Source organism: Leuresthes tenuis, unplaced genomic scaffold, assembly GCF_036924035.1.
Source record: "Leuresthes tenuis unplaced genomic scaffold, fLeuTen1.0.hap1 SCAF_20, whole genome shotgun sequence".
NCBI classification, from domain to species: Eukaryota; Metazoa; Chordata; class Actinopteri; order Atheriniformes; family Atherinopsidae; genus Leuresthes; species Leuresthes tenuis.
Window position 1 is genome coordinate 6,097,429 of NW_027325374.1, and position 22,084 is coordinate 6,119,512.

A 22,084-nucleotide genomic window follows, 5' to 3' on the forward strand; every position below is an offset into this window, starting at 1 on the left:
TTGGCCCCAGTCAGCCCATGTAAGCACATAATAAGCCAGTGAAAATATTCATCACCAGTTTGTGTTTAAAACAATACAGCAAATGAATTGCCCTATTTAGAAAGTCCCAGACTCCGTTCCTGGTAAGGTTAACAGAGGTACTAGTTAAGTAGGAAGGTAACTTGGGACTATTTTATTGACAGTGCACAGCTTAATCTAAAAGCACAAACTTCCAGGATAAACCGCAACCTGACCTTGAAGTGGCTTGTTGGCAGGTGAGGAGTGTATCATGTTTAGCTGGGAGACAAACAAGCTACGCCGGGCTTTAATTCACCATGTTGGTATGTGGCTGGCTTAATAGAGACATGCTCCAGACTGTTTGCTGACTTGTCTGCTTATAGGTTTAAGCCAGTCTAATTGTCATGCAGCTCATTAAAACATTTGAAGCTGAACACCTCAGTTACCTCTGGGCTCTGCGTGAGATTGGAGGCAGATGTATTGGTGGTAATTCGGGGGGAATATTGGTCTACATGAGGGTCTATATTTAATAGAGGTCTGTATGTGCAGTTGGAGCCAGCTTTGCTATAGCTTATGCTCCCATGGCAGATGATATCTTAAAAAGAATTTTTTGAGAGAAACCAAAGTTTGTATTACTAAAAGCCAGATTTCCATTGTCCATGTGAAGTCATTAGGCAGAATGTTGCCTGGCTTCCAATGGCCTCCACAGAGACCACAGTGAACCATCCAGGCTCCAACACAGGAAATAAATGGCACAGAAATCAATCTGTGCTAATGTATGGTTTGAGAAATAACATACTGTGAACCGCATTAGAAATAAATATGCATTGTAGTCTAGACTTAGCTCCACCGCAATTTCCCTCACATGTTTTTTCTCATTTCCCCTCGTGCACGATAACTCTGGTGGACGGGGATATGCAAAGTTGTTGTGAATTAATTTTCATTCTCTCAAAACTCTTTTCCAACAATTTGAAAACAAACTCTTGGTCTATAAATCATAATTTATTAAATCCCTGACACAAGTCCACCCCAGTTTGCCCTGTGTAATTTGCTGGATTGGCTTTGGACACGGGGAAGCAAGACCACAGCAGCTCATGGACATCTTGTGTAAACGGTCTTGGGGATGTTTCTCATAGCCATCACAGAAAATTACAAGCTGTGCGAATGTTTCTTGTTGAACCTCATTTTGCCAGCGCAGTCGTGGTTTATCTTCATCGCAGCATTTTGGAGAATTAATGAGTGCATGCGATTGCCAATATGCCTGAGACGCAAAGGTAAACAGAGACATTCAGTTATCATCTCAGCTTATGAGGAAACTCTTTAAAGTGAGTTCCCTTTGGGACCATGCATGCACAGGTTTGTTCAAAATCAACCTCCCCCCCTCTTGTTTGCCAGCCATCCCTGACAGCTGGGCCCAGCTAACAGCTGCTGCCCCTCCCCCAAAATCCAAAACATTAAAAAAAAGAAAAGAGTTGGCCTTAAGCAGGCTTTGTAGGGGAGCAAATCATCTTGTAATTGCGTTGTAAATATGTGTGTGGTCCCCTTTGAACAGGGTCCCTGCTTGTGAGTTGACCCTTTTTTAAATTTGTTACAGTTTGAAAAGTGAAAATTTAACATATTTGAGCTTCGACCGATATTTTCTGTGTCTAGTGAGAGACATTCAACTTCACATTTAGTGACATTTACTAGCTATGGTAATCCTCCTGGTGACATACATGCCACCCGCACATACGGCAGTCATACATGTGGGGGCCACTGCCAGTTACTTTGAGGGCAAAGTGCCTGGCTGCGGTCTTATCTAGGAAGCCTATAAAGTTCAGAAATGTTCACTGTCTGGCACCGCCTCGTTTTTTGGCAGAGTATATGAACACTCTGTGGTTAGCACCGTCACCTCACAGCGAGAGGGTTCCAGGTTCAACTCCCGGCTGGGGCTGGCGGTGTGGAGTTTGCATGTTCTTCCTGTGTATGCGTGGGTTCTCTCCGGGTCTCTCCAGGCTGTACCCCGCCTCTCGCCTGATGACTGGGATTGGCTCCAGCCCCCCTGCGACCCGACTGACGGATTAAGCGGGTATAGAAAATGGATGGATGGATAAACAGTCAGTGGGTGCTGATAGTGTGTGTGTGTGAGGCTGCTGCTCTCTCTGAAGAAGGTCGTAGACTGAGTATTTTTATTTTGCTGATGTTGGAAAGCCTTGGCTTAGCCTGTTAATGTGAAGTGAATGGTACAGTGCGTCAGGAAAGACTCATCTGTCATTGTGTAACCTTCGACAGAGGGGAATAACTGGAGATAACACAAATTTGACTTGATATTTTTCCACCCTTAGCTGATGGGTTCTTTCTTCTTCATTTAAACATTACAGAAAATTGTCATTTATCTTCTTTCAACTGATTGGAATGTGTGTGCATTTACATTTTGTGTAAGACTTGCGCCTGCATGTGCACACTTCTTAAAATATATATTTATACATATTTATTTTACTCGTTTTGTACACAACGCTTTGTGGCTGTCTGTGAAAAGCGCTTAATAATAAATAAACTTACTACCTTGAAGATGCACGACTGCTGTTCAGCAGACATTATATCGCCCTGAAGAGGATGAAGAATTCTTGTTAATAATACATTTAAATTAATAACGAACGGCGCAGCGAGGATGCTCTTTCTCGTATGCAGTTACTCATTTATCTTCACCGCAGAGCTTCATCAACCCAACACTCTAAAGTATTCATGATAACACAAAATAAATGTCCATGTGAAATGAAAACAATCAAAGTCATTTGCTGAAATTGCACATAAGTGCAGTTTAAAACTACAAAATAGACCTCAGTGCTAAAGTAGAAACGGCATCGGTGTTTGATAGGATTTTACAGGGAGGTTTCTTTTAAGTAAGATTCACGGTACAGTGAGAGTGTTGGAGTAAACTGCAGCTCCGTCATTTTCAGCCACGTGATTGACACATGGGGAGATGGCGGCTGGGATCTAACAGACATTTATTGGTGGTCATCAAACTGCCAGGTCAGTCGCTTAGCTAACGCGCTAATTGGGTCTCTGTTTCTTCTGGTCTTGTCTTCGCTTTCAATCAAGCCTCAGTCCAGCCTGGCAGTGATCTGGTGGTGGGCTGAACAGTAAAGCAAGCATTTTAAGGTGTTTTCTTTCCTTCCCACACTTTCTTTCCCTCCTTTGTAGACTACTCAGATCTTTATTCATAGTTACAAATGGCAGTCCTGACTGTGCCATTTTGCATGAGGCAGTCTGATATGTGTTGTCTTTGTGCTGTTGTATAGATTGATCTGGAAAAAGTTGATTTGCACAGCTTAGGCACATGTCAGAGAGCACAAACATTGCATCACCTTTTATAATTGTTTAGGAATAGGGGAGACCTCATCTGTAAAGGAGCTCGTGCTTTCATGCTGAACAGGTCATAGACACAAAACCCTAAATGCGTGTCCACCAAGAAATATCCACTAAAACTGCATATACGCCCACACACCTTTTCTTTAAGAAACTTATTTAACGTGCACGAGACAGTTAGCCCGCCTTTGCTCCTCCATTATATGAATATTCAAAGTACTATAACACACCTCTCCTGTCACCCAGTGTCAAGTTCACAGAGTCTGAAATCGAGGTGCTGATCACAGAGGAGGAAGGCAGGAAGCAGTTGTTGTTCATTTGGTTGTTTATTCTCTTGAGCTGTAAGAAATGTAAAATTAAAAAATGAAGTAAATTAAATGACAGTTAATGCTGTCGACTCAGAAACTGAGAGATGCTGAAATTTAAAAACAGAAAAAAGTAGTGTGCCGTCAAAGCGAAGATAAAGGAGAGGGCTCGCAAAGAGAGGAAGGCTGCTAGGCGACATATAAGAATCTAATTTATGTACAGTAAGCAGGCTGGACACAGAGACAAAATGTAATTATATCTATGTCGTACCACAAGCCCAACCGAATCAAGCAGAGCTGGAGTGAAAAGGAAAGGGCTCTGGGGTCCCGACTGTAGAGAGCCAGCTTCACAATGCTGTGTTGGAGTCACATAAGTAGATTATAAATGCTTTAAAATACATTTGTAATGAGTTAAAGAGGATGAATGATGGTCCTGGTTACTCCTTTAGAGAAACTGGTTAAAAATATCTACCAGGTCTAAGCTTTCCACTACTGTCGTTTTCTGTTTAAATTCTGTGTGTCACATTCAAACGATGCCGTATAGTAGCTGCATTTGTCAGGGGGTTTATTTCTCTGGAGAGAAGGATCTGAGTGAAAACTGCAGTCTTGATATCCCATCATACATTGCCACGCTGATTTTTATACATGCCAAACTGTGCATGAAAACAGATGGACGTTACCTTTGTTGTGCATTCGCACAGTTTATACATGAGGAAATATATTCCAATTTCATCAATATATACTGTTTTAGTTGCACAATTGTTCAGATTCTCCTCGGTCATATTGTTCATTTCATAATATGTCACATTTTCAGTGGGTGGCAGTTCTGGACTGCAGACCACTTTAGCATCCAGACTTCTACTGTACACCGAAACAACATTAAGAAGCAGTGACAAAAACCTCTGTGGTTGACATCCACAAAAGGAAAACGGAGAGAGCTTTTCTTTGGAAATGACTTTAGTCTCTGGGTTATTATATCCTAGCCAATCATGTGAATTTATTGTTTTATGTTTATGCCCAGAACAGAAGCAGCTTGTTAGTCATCAATTTCATGATTGATGATTGGCAGGCCAGTCCCCCAGTGTTCATCAAGTCTTCTCTAAACAGGCAGAAACCAGCTTAAGTGTGCATATAATATTTCAGACTTATTTGAAGAAGTTTTTCTTACTTATTCTTCCAGAGGAGAATCAAAAACTACAAAGGTGTTTGCTGGTAGTCCAGATTCTCTTCATCCACATATTATCTTAAAATATTGAACTATTTACCCCTGTAGTCTTTTACAGATGGGTGAATCCCTTCCTATTCTAATTTCTGAAAGTCTCAGCTTCTCGGATATGCCCTTTTTAAAAAAGAAAATTAATACCCAGACGAGTTACTGACACGTTACCAGTTAATCTAATTATTTTTTAGATGTTCCAGCAACTGTTTTCATTTATTTACTTATTTTTCAATCTGAAACAAACTGTTTGTGGCATTTAAATTAAAAAATGAGCATATGCTTTACAAAATCCAATATAGTTCTGCATTTTAAACAGCTAATATGTTGTCTTTGTACTGTTTTCAATTAAAAATAAGATACAAATGATTTTCAGGTCATTGCATTCAATTTTTAAGAATGTCTTACACAGAGTTTCAACTTTTTTTGGAAACTAGGGAAAGACATCTTTTATTGCAAGTCACAAACAAGTCTGATTACATAAGAATAAGACAATAAGTACACTTTATTTCTTGAACATGTCATTGGCTCTTTTTCAGTGTTAACTAATTTGCATGCTAGTAGCACACACACCCTCTGTAGAAGCTGCCCGTAGATGAGATGAAAGGGGATTAGGAAGGGTTGCTGCTAATTCACGGTGGACAAAGAAGTTCTGGAGTGAATGTGATCGTGGTGATGGTGTACATACAGAAGTGGAACAATGCATAATTCATCAGGACACAGATTCAGCTCCTATCCCGGTCTGTGTGGGCCTCTGCTTCAGCCAAACCTCGGTTATATCTGTGCCGCTGTAATTTGCAGACATATTTCCCCAGACATGAACAAAACAGAAATTGTTGTCAACAGTCACTTTTGACAATTGGACCTGTTTTTGTGACTGATTTGAGTGGGCAAGCCGAGGTGTTGGCAGAAACTAGATTTGCCAGCTCCAAATGTCATCTCGAGCACCAATTCGACATACCTTGTCTTATTTAGTCTCTCACCTACTGTTTGGTTGGATGGCAAGACGTTGTTGATCTGTTCAATTCTTGTCCTGTGGTTTGAAACAAAAGTCACACCTTGAATCTGTGAAAACTTTCTACCCACATCTTCAGGATGTGTTTAAGGCCTCTTTCGGGGTTTTACTGTATTTAGATGTCATGAATAAAGATCAACACATCATTATTTCTGTTTATATTTTCTTACCCTGCAGATAATGGGGATTTCAATATAAGTAATAGGTGAATCAGGGAGTGTGCACATATTCATCAATTTTGCTTCTTATGTTTCATGCACAGATTCGTTGCTCATTGCTGGCGCTTCTGGTCATGTGGTCTCAGTGTTTCTGTTATTTTCTGGTAACGAGGCTGAAATAAAACTCTGATCTTTTTCACAGAGTCAGTCCAAGTGAAAAGTAACAATCGCCTCAAATGACTGCTTTCCTATTAATTTTTGCATTCCAAGTCAAAGCAGTCAGTTTTCAGATTTTTACGTGAAATGAAAGTAATAATAAGCTGTACCAGTTCCACGGTGGGCTGTGATTTACTACAGCTGCACTGCTGCAAATTTTCATGCAAGATGAAGGATGAAGAGGCTGAGCTCTGCATGGCAAAACGGTGTGCAAGAATTTTTTAATGGATGTTCAGCTTTGACTCTTATTCTGCTATGCATAAAGCCTCAAAGGTCTGTGCAAATTGTTAATAACAGCATTATCCAATACACATATATAGTGTTTCTGCTCCAGTATTTTGTTTTAAATGAAGACGATTATAACTCTGTCCATTCATGAGAGAAACCAATGAATCTCCTCGTGGCTTTAGTCCTGTTTTGAAGCCATTCTAAGCCCATCAACCACACCAGCTGCACTTCATACGCAGTAGCTCCAGGCAGACACTCTTATCTAACTGTGCTGCTCAGACATACTGAGTTATTACAAGACTTCAGCAGGCTTCTGCCAAAGTAACATGTTGTTGAGCATTAAAAAAAAAAAAAAAGAATCAGTTGAGATGCACACATTCTAAAGAGTTACAGGGGACTTTTATTAGTTTATTGTTTCTCACTTCCCTCTAAGTTGCTCAGTCAACTTATTTGGGTATTTTATGGTTAGCTAAATGAGACAGAATGAACTGATGGTGCAAAGGAAAACGGTACTTACGGTCATGTGTTAAACTGTCCTTAGACTGGAGCTGGGTCTACCTGATAGCAGAGGCATGACAAGAATTATGGGCATGTTATAGTTTGAGTTTAAAAAGCTTTTAGAAAAGATTCACTTTGACTCGATTTAACGCTCAATTTGGAGCATCGGAGAAATCCTTACAAGGAGCTAAACTACGAAGACGAGGGTCACATAACAGGGAATTTTCGCCATCTAAAACAACTCAAGCCTCAAGCAAATGCTATATGAAGTAAATCTTAAACCACAGCTCTTTTACATCACAGTCAACTATTCTCTGTACCAAAGAACGTTGGTATTGCTATAGGCCATCGCATCGCCCAACACGTCCGCCTGATCAGTGGCAGAACACTATGTGGGGCGACAGCTTGCATTTTGAAATTTTTGGGATTAGAGCAGTGGAATTCCTTCATTTTGCTGGTATAATCCCCAAATACCAACTGAGACAATGGAAATGAGTCAAAAACCTGGAGAAGCACTTGCTGTCTTTTATGTCTTTGCAAAATGAATGAACTATCCAACAAGTCTAACTCTGTTGATCAGCGACTTCTTCCAACGCCTCTTAAAAAAAGACCCTAACAACCTACAGAATGAGGGAATAGAATGTTTTTTGTCTTGTTTGTATATTTCAAGAGATGCAGGATATCATGATTTAGTACTGCACATTACCAAACAAGGTTTCAGTTTATTTGACAGAGTTGCAACAGTAAATTTGGACCTAAGGGGGACTGTGAAGTTCAGGGGCAGTTACCAGCTTTGCTCTGCTGGTCATCTTTGTGCTACCTCAAGTAACATTTGGTTAAAAGATTTCATCTCACGCACCACTGCTGTAGAAGCTCCAAGGCATTGAGTGTATTGCCCGAAGACACTTCAAATATGCGACTGAGCTGTGGACAACCTGCTCTTAACACAGTCCCACATGTAGTTGGAGTACATTGGAAGCCAGATGGTTAACTGTCAACCATCTGATTCTGGCTGGAGACTTTTAATGCAAACTACCCACATGCTCTTTCCAGCTACATCTTGTCACCTGTCAATGTGGCGCTGCAGAGGGAGGGAGTAACATATTGGAGCTTCATGCTTTCTAATCCCACCATCCGCTGTACAGCTGTCATGACCAAGCTGTAAAAGTCAACAGAGAGAAGCCATTGTTAGCTTCACTGTGCTTGAGTGAAAGTTTTGTTCATGGACCATATTTGTGCCCCATTAAAAGTCTTCTGATTGCTAATTATTATGAAATGACTGCATTCTCTATAATTCAAAGTTGGCAAGCAGCATAAAAACTTGCCTGAGTGGAATATTTCTGATGAGCTCTGTTGTACTGAACTTAACAGAAATTTAATTTATTTGTTGTTATGCTGCTGTCTCAGGAAGTGTGATCTAATCTGTCCATTTCCTCAAGAAGATCCCTATCTAATGTAAATATAAGCCATAATTGTTAGGCAAACCAGGGAATACAGGGAGAAAAAGACATGCTGCAAGACCTCTAAGAATTTAATTTCAGCTTCGACCCAGACCAGAGACACCAGCTGATTTTAAATGCCTCAATCTCAATGCAAATGCACACTTCTGCCAATGTTGATTACCTGCCGTTAGCAGCTTTCTAAGAGTGACCTTCCCTCATCATGTCACGACTCTATTTGCCCCTTTAAGCTGCCTGTCAAACATTGAACTATTTTTCCTCCTGAAGCTCGGATCTATTTGTTTGAGCAGGATTGAGAGGCAGCAGGCATACAAATGGGAGCCTCTGAGAAGATTTATAAACAACTAAATTGTCTGTGTGTTCCACCGAATATTTGATGGACATGTTGGTGTCAAATGTCACAAACATAAAGCTATTATTTAGATTAGGCGTAGACTCATCATTTAAAGCATACACCTCCAGGTACCTCGGCTCAGTTTGTCGATGCATATGTTGCAGCAGCACTTCGAAGTGGCCAGCAGGTGTAGCAGTGTGGTCTGTGTATAAAGAGGCAGGATGTAGAAGGGTGGAGGGAGGTATAGGAGCAGCAGTCAGTGGGATTAATCGAACTGTATCATTTAACCATCCTTCTCTCAAGGGGGAATCCCACATTTAACTCAGTGTTTGACCTTTTAGCATCCCTGTGTAGCTTTTAAACTGTAAGAATCGCTGTGTATGTGTTATCCACACAAACAGTAGAATATTGCCTATATCTTAGCATCACACAGAGAAAATTCCTGAGCAGCTCATCCCTGCTCCAGAATCTTTCTTCTTCTGCCTGCTCCTTAGCAAGTCTTTGCATGCTCTACATTACACACTGCAGCTCACCCACACACCGATGTGTGGTAGTGTTGTTGTCCTGAGCAGCAACAAAACAAAAGTGGGGAGAGTCAAAGCAGCACATTCACAACATATTAAAATCAGAGCTCTGCTGCTGCTGTCATTTTATTGTCTGCAGGGAAAATTGCTTTTTCATAAATCACTTTCAAACCCTGCTGTCTGCCATTGAAGAGATTACAAAGAAGACACGCAGCAGAACTTTCAAAAAACAGCGGTTTGGTGATCCTGAGAAAGTGAATATTGTTTTGTAATTTGTTTCTTTGCTTGATCTGGCTTACTTGCCCACATGGATGACAGTATTTCATCCAATCATCTGCTCTTACCCACACATCCTCCAAAACAAACCAGGGAAAATAAAAGGCCATGAATTCTGTTCACCTTTATTTGTCTCTTTTTGATTCTAATAAAGGTTGACACGCTATTTCAGTCTTTTCCTTGTAATGGATTGGAGCGGGACGGTGAAAGAGGTCTTAGGCGGTTCAGACTGGTTATGGCTCTTGTAATGAAGCTGTGTGACAGTTGGCCTGTGTAGAACGACTTCTGTTTCCCCACAGGGACATGCCACAACCAAAACACACAATTCACCACATGGAATTATCACGAACTGTAAGTGGGTCAGGTTGGTGTATTTGCAGAGAAAGCACATAAATGTAGGGAGAACCTGCATAAGCCCACAACTTATTGGTCCCAGACATGTAGTCATGTATATGAGTAAGTAAAATGAGCTGAAAAAGATAAGCTAAGAGGCAGCAGCCAAGATCATTGCAATTAGAAGATTTCGCCTCATATGAATGTGTTGCTTTGGTTCAGGTTCATAGGAGAGAGCCTTCCAAAAGGATGTTGGGGACAGATATACCTGTTAAGTAAAAGTGGTGCTTTTGTTAGATTACTCAAGCATTAGGCTCTTCTTAGGCTCTTAAATAATTTATTTATCCCTGAAGGGAAATTGTAGTGCTGCAGTAATTCTTATAGATGAGTAACAAAATTGAATAAAACGAAAATAAGATAAGAGAAGTGTGGTCGAAATCTTCAGAGATCGCAAAATGGACAACTTGTGAAACGCTTTTCTAGTCTAGTTGACCATTCAAAGCGCTTTTGACATTACAAGCCACATTCACCCATTCACACACACACTCAAACAGCATGTCTTAGGCTATACAGCTTTCTCTTCCAGGTGTTACAGGCTGCACGGTGCTTATTTTCCTCCATCACCCACATTAAAGCGCTGATGGATGAACCGGAGGGAACATTTGGTTCCGTGTCTTACCCAAGGACTCCTCACCATGTAGTCCAGGGAAGCCGGGAATCAAATCGCCTACTTTCTGAACAACAGATGACTGCTCTTCCTCTGAAGCCCCTTAGCTAACAGATGGTTAACGGTTAATTGGCCAGCAGAAATGTCATAGTTGTACATGATTTTGTGACGTTTGGCAGCAGTTAATCCTCCAATGGCTATGACCAAATAGATTGTTTATTCATTCCTTAAATTGGACCCATAACAACATTTTTTGTACAGAAAATATGAATGTTTCCATATCAGCGCAGACTTCATTCTCAAGTCTTTCTTTACAGGCCACAAAGCAATATCAATAGTTAGTTAGGGTTAGAAAACGATCATGCTTAGGACTAAAATGCATTCTTTACACAACGCGACCGTCACGCTCTTGGATGTTGGGTTGCTTGGTTGCAGGTTAACACGATTCAACCGAACTTTGTCACTTCCTGGTTGGTTTAGGCACCAACATCACTTAGTTAGGGTAAGAAATAAAGACTGCTTGTTTGGGCTACAATGCATTATTTACTATTTGGGAAGAGGTCAGTGTCTTTGATGGAGCTGATTGAATGATGGGAGGTGGTGCCCTTAAAATGACAAAAATATATATTTATCATAACCTTCCTTTGACCAGGAAAAGTCTCACTGAGACTAAAGATCTGCTGCTATCGGCATGGCTATCATGTGGCTTTTTTTTTTCAAACAAAGCCAGAAATGGTAAAAGTAAAAATAATATTTTAATTTATTTCCCACTTCACAGCATGTATGTGTGTTATGTTTTTCAGTTGGTTGCAGTCTGTAACGTTGCCTCTTGATGTCACTAAATCCAACACACTGCTCCACATTGTAGAACAGAGCAGAATGCAACAGGCATCCCACGTTTCATGTCGGCTCTCAAATTTAATTTTTAATGCATCTTCTACCTAGACTATCCAACTATTGGAATATTGATAAGGTTTTGATGGATATGAAACATAAAGAGAGATGATAATTAAATTTCATAAGAAGCTCTTTCCTATCACTACTTGAATATTCAAGTTTGTTGCCTCTTAATCGATTTGATTTGGGCTCCTGGGTAATGTTATATTTAGAGTCACATGGGAACATCAAACCTTTTGTATATTTGGGAAATTTGAAAGATGTATTCAGCCATGTGTTATATATCCTAAACGTAGGTAAGAGAGATGAAGACCTTTAAGACTATATTTTTCCACAAGATGATTGAAAACTTACCTTTGACTGATCACACCACTGTGCGGTAGGTAGTGATACAGATATCTCCACCTTCCCTGGCAGCACAGAAGGCAAAGGCATTGATCTAGATTAATAAATAATCTATCGCAGGGCAGGAGAGAAACTTTGTTACCAGCAACCTTAAGTGGTTTCTGCATTGCCTTGTGCAATTCTCACCTTGTGAGCCGGGTCCTGACACTTCCCTTATTGATATCAGTGTGATTTATGAAACTCTGCTCCCCTGACCATCCTCAAACTTGAGAGTATGATTCATCCCTGTCTGATGCTGCAGGGTGTCTGCGGCTCGGAAGATAAGGGAGGAGGCTCTGACTGACTTCTTTTTGAGTGTGAATATTTTCTTTCTTGACTTAGACATGCCCCTCTGCAGGGGGATTTTGGTTAACTGCCCACCACCCTCTGCACCTCACTCTTTCTCCCTGAACTCTGAAAGCAAATGGAGAGAAATCATTGGGTTGTAGACGAGTCAGCTCAATGATACTGCTGTTATAAGATAAATAAAAGAATGTTTCTCTGTGCCACTGTTCTTATTTGATTAGGGTCTGATGTTTATGTTTCCTGGTCAGGCAGACGGATTGTGCTGTAACTGGCTGTAGAAACCTGCGTCCCTCGGGGCAGTGGCCATTTGTCTTCTGGTCCGTTGATGCTTCACCATACTTTAGCTCTTCAATGATTTTCACTCTTGCCACAGCAAAATTGAGGCATATTTCTTTCATGGGTGACTCCTAATTACCCATTTTAAGAGCGCTTCTTATTATATCTTTAAGGAAAGAAGAGATTTTACCCTAAAATTTCCTAAATCATTCACATCTCTGAAAGGTTTATTTTCACAGCAGCTGTGTCTTCAAAAGAAATACAATCTTCTCTTTTTCAATTTAAACCCTCTTTTAACTTTGTGTCTGCTGTAACTTCTTTGTTAGAGGTAATCACAGTAAAAGCACTCCTCTGGGGATTGTGTGTCCTCTCTGATTCTATGGTTGTGTCTGTGTGGTTTCCTCTTAGATGAGTTTTAATTTGGAGGCTGGGGTAACCTGAGATAAATCCTATTGGATGCCCTGTGACACCGGCCTTTACCATCACTGGCCCCATTAAAGGATACTTTATTGATTGAAAATAAGCTTTGTAATTAATGGAGGGTCACGGCGGATCTCAGTCCAGGCTCGGACACGGAGGGGACGTCTGTACCTGCTGCTTGATGGATTTCTTTTATATTAAAAAACTTAGATGAGGCTTAGCGATTACATTTTTTAAAATTCATTTCAAATGAAGGTTGCAGTTCGAGAGAGTTAATCCTCTAATAATGATAACTCTGGTCTCTCAACATTATGCCATGACGAGGCAATTCTTTAAGCAAGGCTTACAGCTAAGCCTGCGTATTTATTTACTAATGTGTGAGTAGGTTTTCAGCCTCTCATAAAGGTGTCTCTCAGGCTCAAACGGCACATTTGAGACCCACTTTGGAGAATGTTAAAACTGCATTTTTACAGCCATGTATTAAACTGTGTCTTTCTATATTTTTTTACGTGAACAAACAAGTGTGCTGTTTAGGGTGAGCAGCTTAAAGCTAAAAAGCTGCTCGTGCAAGGCCGGTGAATGTGCCTTTAAGTGGTTTTGAACACGCAGGAGCAGCATTATGTCCAGGCTGTGGAAGATCCTGAGATGGGCTGCATCCGCTTACGCACATTATCTGTGAGTGCATGCTGAATCTTGGCTTCCGTTCACCAAGGCCGGTACACAGGGTCAGAAAGAGTGGGAATGAGAGAGTGTGAATGCTTACACCCTCAGATGAAACATTAGTTCGGCTGTGTAGATGTGCTCACTTTTCTGTGTGTGCCTGTCTCTCTGGCAGCTTACAAGTCGTGCGTGTGTGTATGTGCGTATTTTGCCTATTCAGTGTCCTATCCTCAATGATTCCAAATATTGATTTCCTCTTCTTGAAACAGACAGTAGCATCTGTCCCTATTTTCTGCTCTAGCAGCGAGTAAGCTGCTAAAGTCTAGCCTTTTTTGGTCACTGTTGAAACACATTTATTTGGCTAAATGTGACATCTTCTGCATCTCTTCTGTCATTCTTTCACGGTGAAGAGCCTATACAGAGTTACAGTGGGTTTTTACTGAGTCATGCCTTTTTAAGATGTTAAGTTAGTGTTATCAAGCATGCTTTCTGGCCTGTAAGCTCACCAAACTAGTCATAATATTGCTGTTAGCTCCTGATATTTTATGCTGGGGTGAGATAATGGAGAGTTGCATGGGTACTTGCAAAGATGTCCCTACACATCCTTGGCTGTGTCCCTGGATGGATGCAAATAGATCTGACCTGTTGCCACCTGACTCTCTTTTTATGGCTCTCTACATCTTGTCACGGGAAAGGACATGATCTTTACCAGCTTGATGTTTTATAGACATGGGAATGAATGCTCTGTGTGATAAAACCAACCCTCATCACTGGACTGGTGACTGTCAGTAATGCACACATGCCAAACAGAGGAGACTCCGCACTGCATTAATACAGTTCTAGCTGCAACATAACATGCATCCACAACTTAAACAATGCAAGCTTTTTACTTAACAAGCCACAGGAAAAGTTGGCAGTTTTGGATCTTTTGCTGCAGATATTTTGCCGTTTTGTTAATCGTTTCGTAACTTTGCTGCTGAACGCTGAACGTTATGTGGGAGGTGGTGGCGAAGCTAATGTTTGCATGCCAAGAACTACCGCTATTGTTGTAACTGCTGCTTCTCGGGTCTTTGCTCTGTTAGCCGGCATTTTTCTTTACGCCTTTCAACACTGACCTATGAACCATTCGGTGAATGTAAAAAGGCACCTAACTAAAGGGCTGAACCAGTGTGGTGTCTACACACAACAAACAGCTTTTTTTTTTTTTTAAATTGTATCTATAGGCACTTTGTTGCAGATTCATATAGATAGTTCTTCAGTTTTATCTCTGAAAAATAACAAAGAAAACACTTTGACAGACATAAAATGGTATTTTCACTTCAACAATGTTGAAGAATAAAGAATATTGACTTTCCGGCCCATTAGAATTGTGCACACTCTGTTTTTTACCTTATACACTGTATTTTCTTTTCATGTTTGTACATGTTTTAGTTAACTGCAGCACCCACTTTTAATTTTTCTGGGAATTTCTAAAGAAATGAGGAGTGGCTTGAGACTTGCACAGTGCTTTATTTCTTACTGTAATAACAGTGTGAAGCTTGGATGGTAAAAGTCTAGATTATTCCAGTCAGCCCACACTAAGAGGTAGCCATTTGTGGTGTGTGTCACTGCTCAGTCACCTTGAACTCACAGTGTTGTGTTTGATGTGACTAATGCGTTTCTTCTTTTCCTCCGGTAGATGGAAAGATCACTTGTCACCGTACTGTACCATAAGGAAGTTTGAATGACTGACGTGATAAAGGCTTTTTGCTTGTAGAATGTACATTAAAAGCAGAATGCAGTTGTTTACAAGTCATTTAAAACCTTTATTTGGTTGAAAATTGTTGAAGCTGATGAAAATCTTTCTATTGCTCATTTTGAATGAATTATGTCTGGAAAAACAGGTGTGGACAGCAGCATGTTTATCAGTGTGAGTTTTTTTTCTTTTACCAACACTATGCAAGTGTTTGGGAACCTTGGAGGCCAGTTCTGAAAATGAAATGTCACTTCCATATTTGCATGATATAGGATTTGTGCTGCTTAACAGTTCAGGGCTATATAATGTACCATATGTTGTCGGTGGGGGATGGTTCTCGACCTCGGGTAGGACAGTTTGGCACCAGCACTCTTTTACCACAGAGTTAGGCTGTTGTAAGATATGCAGAATGTGGTTTGGCACTGGGCCCTGCGATGGACTGGTGACACGAACAGGGTGTACAGGTGACAGCTGGGATAGGCCCCAACTCCCCTGCAACCCTGATCATTGTGAAGCTGGTGTAGAAAATGGATGGATGGATAGAGGGTTTGGTATTGTCTTGCTGAAATAACCAAAGCAGTGCTGCCAGAGGCGCTGAACATATTGACCATTCAGTATTTATCTTTGACCTTGAATGTATGATGAAGTTATTCTTCAACTGTTAAACCGCTTGTACATGAATTCCCTCACAGATACAGGAACCCTTCCTATTTTCTGAATGACTTTATTTTATCTAATCACGGGGCTAAATTGTTACCAATTAACCGAATTGAGTTTCATTTTATGAGAGGATATTTCGTAAAACTCTGCAAACCCTTGCATGCCGTGTTAATTTCCATTTTACACGCCATCCCACCTTTTTAAGAAACAATCAAGAGATTTTTGTAAAAAGTCTAATAAAGAATAAAAGTGAAAACCAAAACGTTATGAGGATTCTCGGAGACAAGCAGCTTCCTGAAGGTGAAGAGGTTCACATCAATCTTTACTATAAGTGCTTCAAATTCCATTATTAACACCGAAATTATTCAATTATTCATTTCAGAAATCACTCATTTGCTCCCATACCAGCAATATTACACATTTAGATTGAAATGAGTCTTTAGCATTGCAGAGTGACATTTCTTGAGCAAACATTTGTCATGCTGCTGCATAATATCAATCTAAAATGATATTTTGTGCCCTCAGTTGGCTATGTAATTCAGCGCACAGAAGCAAAAAGCAAAAACTTCTTAATAACATCCTCTGAGGTTATTTTTGTCGATAAAAGTAAACACGATTCCTCATTTCAATTTCTAAGACAGTGATTTCATGTCCTAATGACATGAAATTGCAGAAAGCTGCAGGATACAGATGTTGCAGTGGAGGATACAGATTGTAAGAACAGCACTTGTCTTATGTGCTAATGACATGTCACCTCATAATTCATCTTTTTTGTCTTTTGTTTTGAGGATCTTGTCATGGAGCATGGCTGCTCAGAAAGTACGGTAAAAAATTGTTTACATGATTATTTTTCATGAGCAGTGGATTTGTTAGCCCCCGTGATGCAAACTGAACTCATTGAGCTAAGCTTTCGTTTAAAAGATGCAACGCTCAAAATGCCATAAATCAAATTTGCATTGCTTACCAACTACGTGGGACATTTTCTGACACTATTATTGACCTGAAATAACTCACATTTGCAGTCAAATGTCTTAGAAATTCACAGTTGTTCAATATTTTTTACACATACACCATATAAGAAGAAATAGTTTTTTATATTATTTTGTGCTGCACGTGTCGTTCTACTCAGAATTTCTTATATTAATACATCATGTTTTGAAGGGTATGATCTGATAAGTCAGGTAATGCCAAGTTGAGCCTTCTCATTCTCATTATGAGTCCAATCAGACACCTGTTAGTTTCAGAAACAAAGCGAGCGTCTGGTGCATGAATGATTTAACTCATGAAGAGGCTGGAATGTCAGAATATATCTTCTCCCTGCTGTTTAGTGTAATCTCCTGCAGTTGTGCAAAATGTCATGCGACGATTGCTTGAACCTTCAGTTCTTCAGTCTGCCAGGATGTTGGGCCACGAATCATTGACTAAAGAGAGTAAACAGTAAGTTTATTTTACTTTTGGTCGTGGAAAGATGTTCAGCTTCAGGCCAGGAAGAAACAGTCCAGGTTGACTAATTCAATAATGAAAAATAGTTAAAGTCGTATGTAGAAATGTGCAGAAATCTGAAGAGATTTGAACCTGGTTATGGTCTCATCTTGCTCTCTGTTCCTCCTCCTGGTTTATTTGTTGATGCTCAGATCAACTGATTTCTTCTCCTCTTCTTTCTTTTGCACTTGAGTGAAACTTAAAATTGGTAGCTAACTGGATTGCACTCAGTTTTCAGTTCTCAGCCAGATCGAATGATGAAAGCAAACATTTTTTACAGTAATTGGACAGATTTCTGGTTATTTATGGAGTTGAAGGTTGAGCCTCATCACAGTTCTGTATAATCTGCAATACACAGCGTCTTGGGCCTACAGCCAGCTTTGATCCAATTTGCAAACATGGCTTAAATGGTATCACAATTTATTTATCTGTAGACAGAGTTGTATCTCTGAGTTCCCTCCCACCAGTAGCAGCGATGTCATGTGTTGCTTCACTGTCATTGCCATGTACTCGTGTCCCTCTGGGTGTTGCTAGTACTAAGATCCTGGAAGTCTTTACACCCCTTCTCTGGGTCAACAGGGGATTGGTGAACGTGGTGGGGAGGAAGGGCTTTTTGAGAGCTTTTTCATGTCCTCCTCTTTTATCTATTTATTTTCTGTTTGGATTCACAGCCGGCTTCTCAGCTGGAGCTCGTCTGTGGGGCTTTGCTGAGTCACTTCCATCTAATGGAGAACATCTGCTGCCATGCTTTTTACTACCAGGACTCGCATTAGAGATCCATGTGCCTATTTGGGGGGCTTGGAGCGACAGAGGTTGAGGCAGTCGAAAAGAAGGGAATTATTGGGATTGAGCAGGCTACAGTAATGAAATGGAGGCGTTCTTGTGTTTTTAGTCAGGTGCACCAACATATAGCGCAGATATTTTCAACAGCAGTTTTCTTAGTTTAAGTAAAAGACTTGCGTTTAATTTCCTTATACAATGAAAGACATGCTCTGGAGAGAAATAAGTTGTAAGAATAACTTGTTAGAATCCCTTTTTTAAAGGGAATATGGTCTCCGTAAAGGTTCTTTTCCATCGAATGGATTTCTTTTCTATTTCCCAGTTACTGTAGTGCCTCGTGCTAAGTACCTTTTTACTACGACCCCAGCTAAATAAGCTCTGTTGCTCACATACTTCATACTGAAAAGATGTCAAACACTTATGTATTCAGAGCTGGTTGCAAACTTGCATGATTCAATGATCAACACACACACACACATATATACAAGAATGCAGCTTCACACTATGTTGCTGTAATAACCAGCAGGGGGGATACTATGGACTCAAATTGGAGTCGGTAACATTTTCACCTTGTAGATTAATGTTCACGAGTGATTGCAGAGGTTGAAATGGTAAATTAGGCTTCGTCACCTTGTGAAATTAGTCTGCCTGAGCAATTTTAGAAGGAAAACAGAAGTACTTGTGAGAATAATTGTTAACAGGTATAAAGCAGAAAACTACCTGCTAAAACCCAGTGTTTAAGATGGCCAAACTGTAGTATGTCCTCAAATTTTGACCCTGTCTTTATACCTTAAATAGTTGTTACAATGACAGCTCAGTCTCAAATCAGACGCTGAATCAGCAGATGTTCTTGCAGCCAGTTTTTCAGTTACACTGTTCTCAGGTCCTGAGAACAAAGTGTGTTTATGTGTCCTAATCGTTGAATTAGTTTCAGATTGATGTGTTTCCATTTTTATTCCTTCATGTGCGGAACATTTGACCGTGGGAGTGTTTCTATTCATTCTCTAATAAAGCTGAAACTTTGTCACCTTTTTCCTTTCATTTCAATATTTTCAGGGAACAAGTCTTAATTTTTTCATCCTGGTTTATCTCAACAATCAATCTAATTACTTCACATTTCAGTCTTCAGATTTCATTTAACGGTCAACTCAACTGCGCTTTGAAAATACATCGAAAGCTATAGATTTTTTCCTGCAAGAAGTGTAGTCGTGCTTGTGCTTCCTTCTATTCTTCTCTAATTACAAGGAAGCATTTGATCTCCCTCTTTGATGACAGAGATAAGATTTAGCATGTATGAATGGGATTTTCCCCTCTTCATTTTTCTGATACAGAGTGCCCATTAACTCCTTTGAAGCTTCCTTTTTCCCCTCTTCTGTCTTGAGAACTAAACTTTGCAGTGCTGCTCTGATATCCCTAATAACGCTTTTACCTAATAAGTTCTGTTGTTAACTGTGTCCATTAGATCTCCCAGCAAACAGCTCATAATTCCACTTACGTCTTTGGAAATATTCTGATATGTATTTTCTTTCCTCTCTACAACAGATTTTTCTGTAGTTGGACGTCTGCTGCAGTCATGTTCAGGAACAGCTTAAAGATGCTGCTGACCGGGGGGAAGGCCAACCGCAAGAGTCGCAGCAGCGGTGAGTCTATCTTGTGATGCCACCCGCAAACAATGACGCATCTGCCTGTCAGCAGCACTCGGGAGGTGTTGGCTACGTCTACGAGTTTATTTTAGGAAGCAGACACGTGTAGCTCAGAAGACAGGCTGTAGTTTTAAAGGATACTTTATAGATATAATAGTAAGATTAGTTCTGATATTCTGCTGCCTGCTTGTATAAACCGGGTCTGACTCCACAGTGATGAGAGAACCTCTTTGTCCACACTTAGTGCGACTCATAGGTATGTACTGGAATAACTAAAGTTTTTGCACGTCATTGTAAATCTACACTAACTCCACACTTCTCCAGATTACGTAGCTTTCCTCCCTGTTGTCCTAATTTCGCTCCAGTTTTCCCAGTCATTTGAAGTTCTCCTGATGTTTTGGTAAATATTTCACGATTGTTCTGTCCCTGAAAGCGTGTGTCACATCTGTGCTCTTCTATTCTTCATTCAAAGAATGCTGTTAAATGATCGTTTCCTGTCAGTAGAGCTTGTTAATTTACTCACGCAAACACAAAACTTTACTGTAGCCGGTTTGAAACAAAGAGTTTCCTGTTTGTGTGAACCTAAAAAAAACATTAATCCAACTTTGTTATGGTTTAACATGGGTTTTATCATGCATGGCAGGGTGCCGGTTACACATAGAAAGCATCTGGACACCTGCACAGTTGCACATTGTAAGACCTGAACAGTTGATAGAATATAAGTCCTAAACTTCTTTCACAGGTCATTTCCTCTTTAAGAAAGATGTTATAGATAATCCCAGACAAAGCAGCTCTTGGGATATCTTTGATCATTCATTTTGAAAGAGTACAGTCACTGTTGTTTGATCCTAATAAGTTTCAGGTTATTGCCAGGGCAGAGTGAAAACTACCACTCTCCTGACAGTCTCCTCTGGATGGAGTCTTTATTATTGTGCTTTCCGCAGCTTTGTCCAGTCGTCACTTTGATTCGAGCAGTTTGAATGTGGCAAAGCTTGAAATATCCCAAATTGTTCCTTGATTTTTCAGTTTTAATTGTAAGTAATATTTAAAAGTTTAATTTACTGTTACAGCAGAAACTGCCAACAATACAACATTCTTCTCATAGCAGACTTTTAATTAACAGCAGCTCTATAGATTCTTATGCTCTAAGACTGATGGAACTGCTTCAATCGTTTGCATGCAGCTTATACACTTTGCATCTGTTGCTTCATTTATATTGTGATGTCGTTCTCTGCAAGGCTTTAAGACTCAATCATACTGGTAACATAACAAATGTACCTCTCCTTTGCAGCTAGCATGTTTGAGTATTTGCAGAATGTGTGAAGTGCAGAGAGGACCAAACAGGGGCACATGACTGGAGAACCTTCCAGTGTGTAGCTATCTGCTGTTGTCATTTTGCAGGGAAGTCCTCTTCTTACAATCTTACTGCAATTTCATGCTCAAACAAACACATGCCTTTTTGATTTAAACACTTGTACAAACATGTTTAGTATAAGATGCTCCATCACTTTCAAGGGCATAAGAAGGATTCTGACTTATCGTTGTTTGTCAGACAGGGAGCGCTATAAACCCACATCCCACTCCTGCTGCTGTGGGAAAAGCATTTGGCTCAAAGGAAGGGGTTGTCACCTAAAACAATGCCTGTATAGTATGTGTGCATGCACTGACTGCTAAAAAAGGCTCTTTGTTCTGATGGGAGATTGTGAGATATGATGATTGTCTGCTGTATTTGACGCGGTTGAAAGGCAGCTCCTGACATCAGGAAAGCTGGAACTTGGAGGGAAATGGACCCGCTAATCTGAAAACAGCAGATGAGGCAGCCGTTTCTTGATCTGCACAGGACAACTGTTTGAGCCCCAAGTTACTAAGCTGGTGAATGGCAGTTTTAAAATTGAATAACAGAGATAAGCTGCTCTGATTGTGATGAGGCTGAGTTTTACAAATCTGTATCGTGACGCACTCGGGGAAGAGGGTGTTATCTCTCCTGGAAACAACATTGTGTTGCCTGCTTCATCCTCTGGCACTGTCATTAATAGTTGAGTGAGTCTTTATCGCCAATCTTCACAGCTCAACCACTGTCTTATTAATCGGATGCCAGTCAACATCTGAAGAGAATGTTCACTTGAGAGCACAGATAATCTCACATTTAAGACTCAGGCTGTTTAAACTGCAGCAGCAGTGTTTACATATCAGATACGAGTCTTTTTGTGAGGACACACTGCAGACTCTAACTGGTATATGGATACAAGACTCAGCAGTTACTGAT

At 40.3% G+C, this 22,084-nt stretch overlaps 1 protein-coding gene across 5 annotated transcripts in view; it reads left to right on the forward strand.

The window, feature by feature from the left end:
* Positions 1 to 22,084, forward strand: part of tanc2b (tetratricopeptide repeat, ankyrin repeat and coiled-coil containing 2b) — a 143,135-nt gene that overhangs the window by 22,388 nt on the left and 98,663 nt on the right. For all 5 annotated transcript variants that reach the window (XM_072373225.1, XM_072373218.1, XM_072373220.1 and 2 more), the window contains one exon: positions 19,718 to 19,815. In XM_072373225.1, the coding sequence (XP_072229326.1) occupies positions 19,749 to 19,815 (67 nt within the window). In that variant the 5' untranslated portion in view covers positions 19,718 to 19,748. The remainder of the gene's footprint in view (positions 1 to 19,717; positions 19,816 to 22,084) is intronic.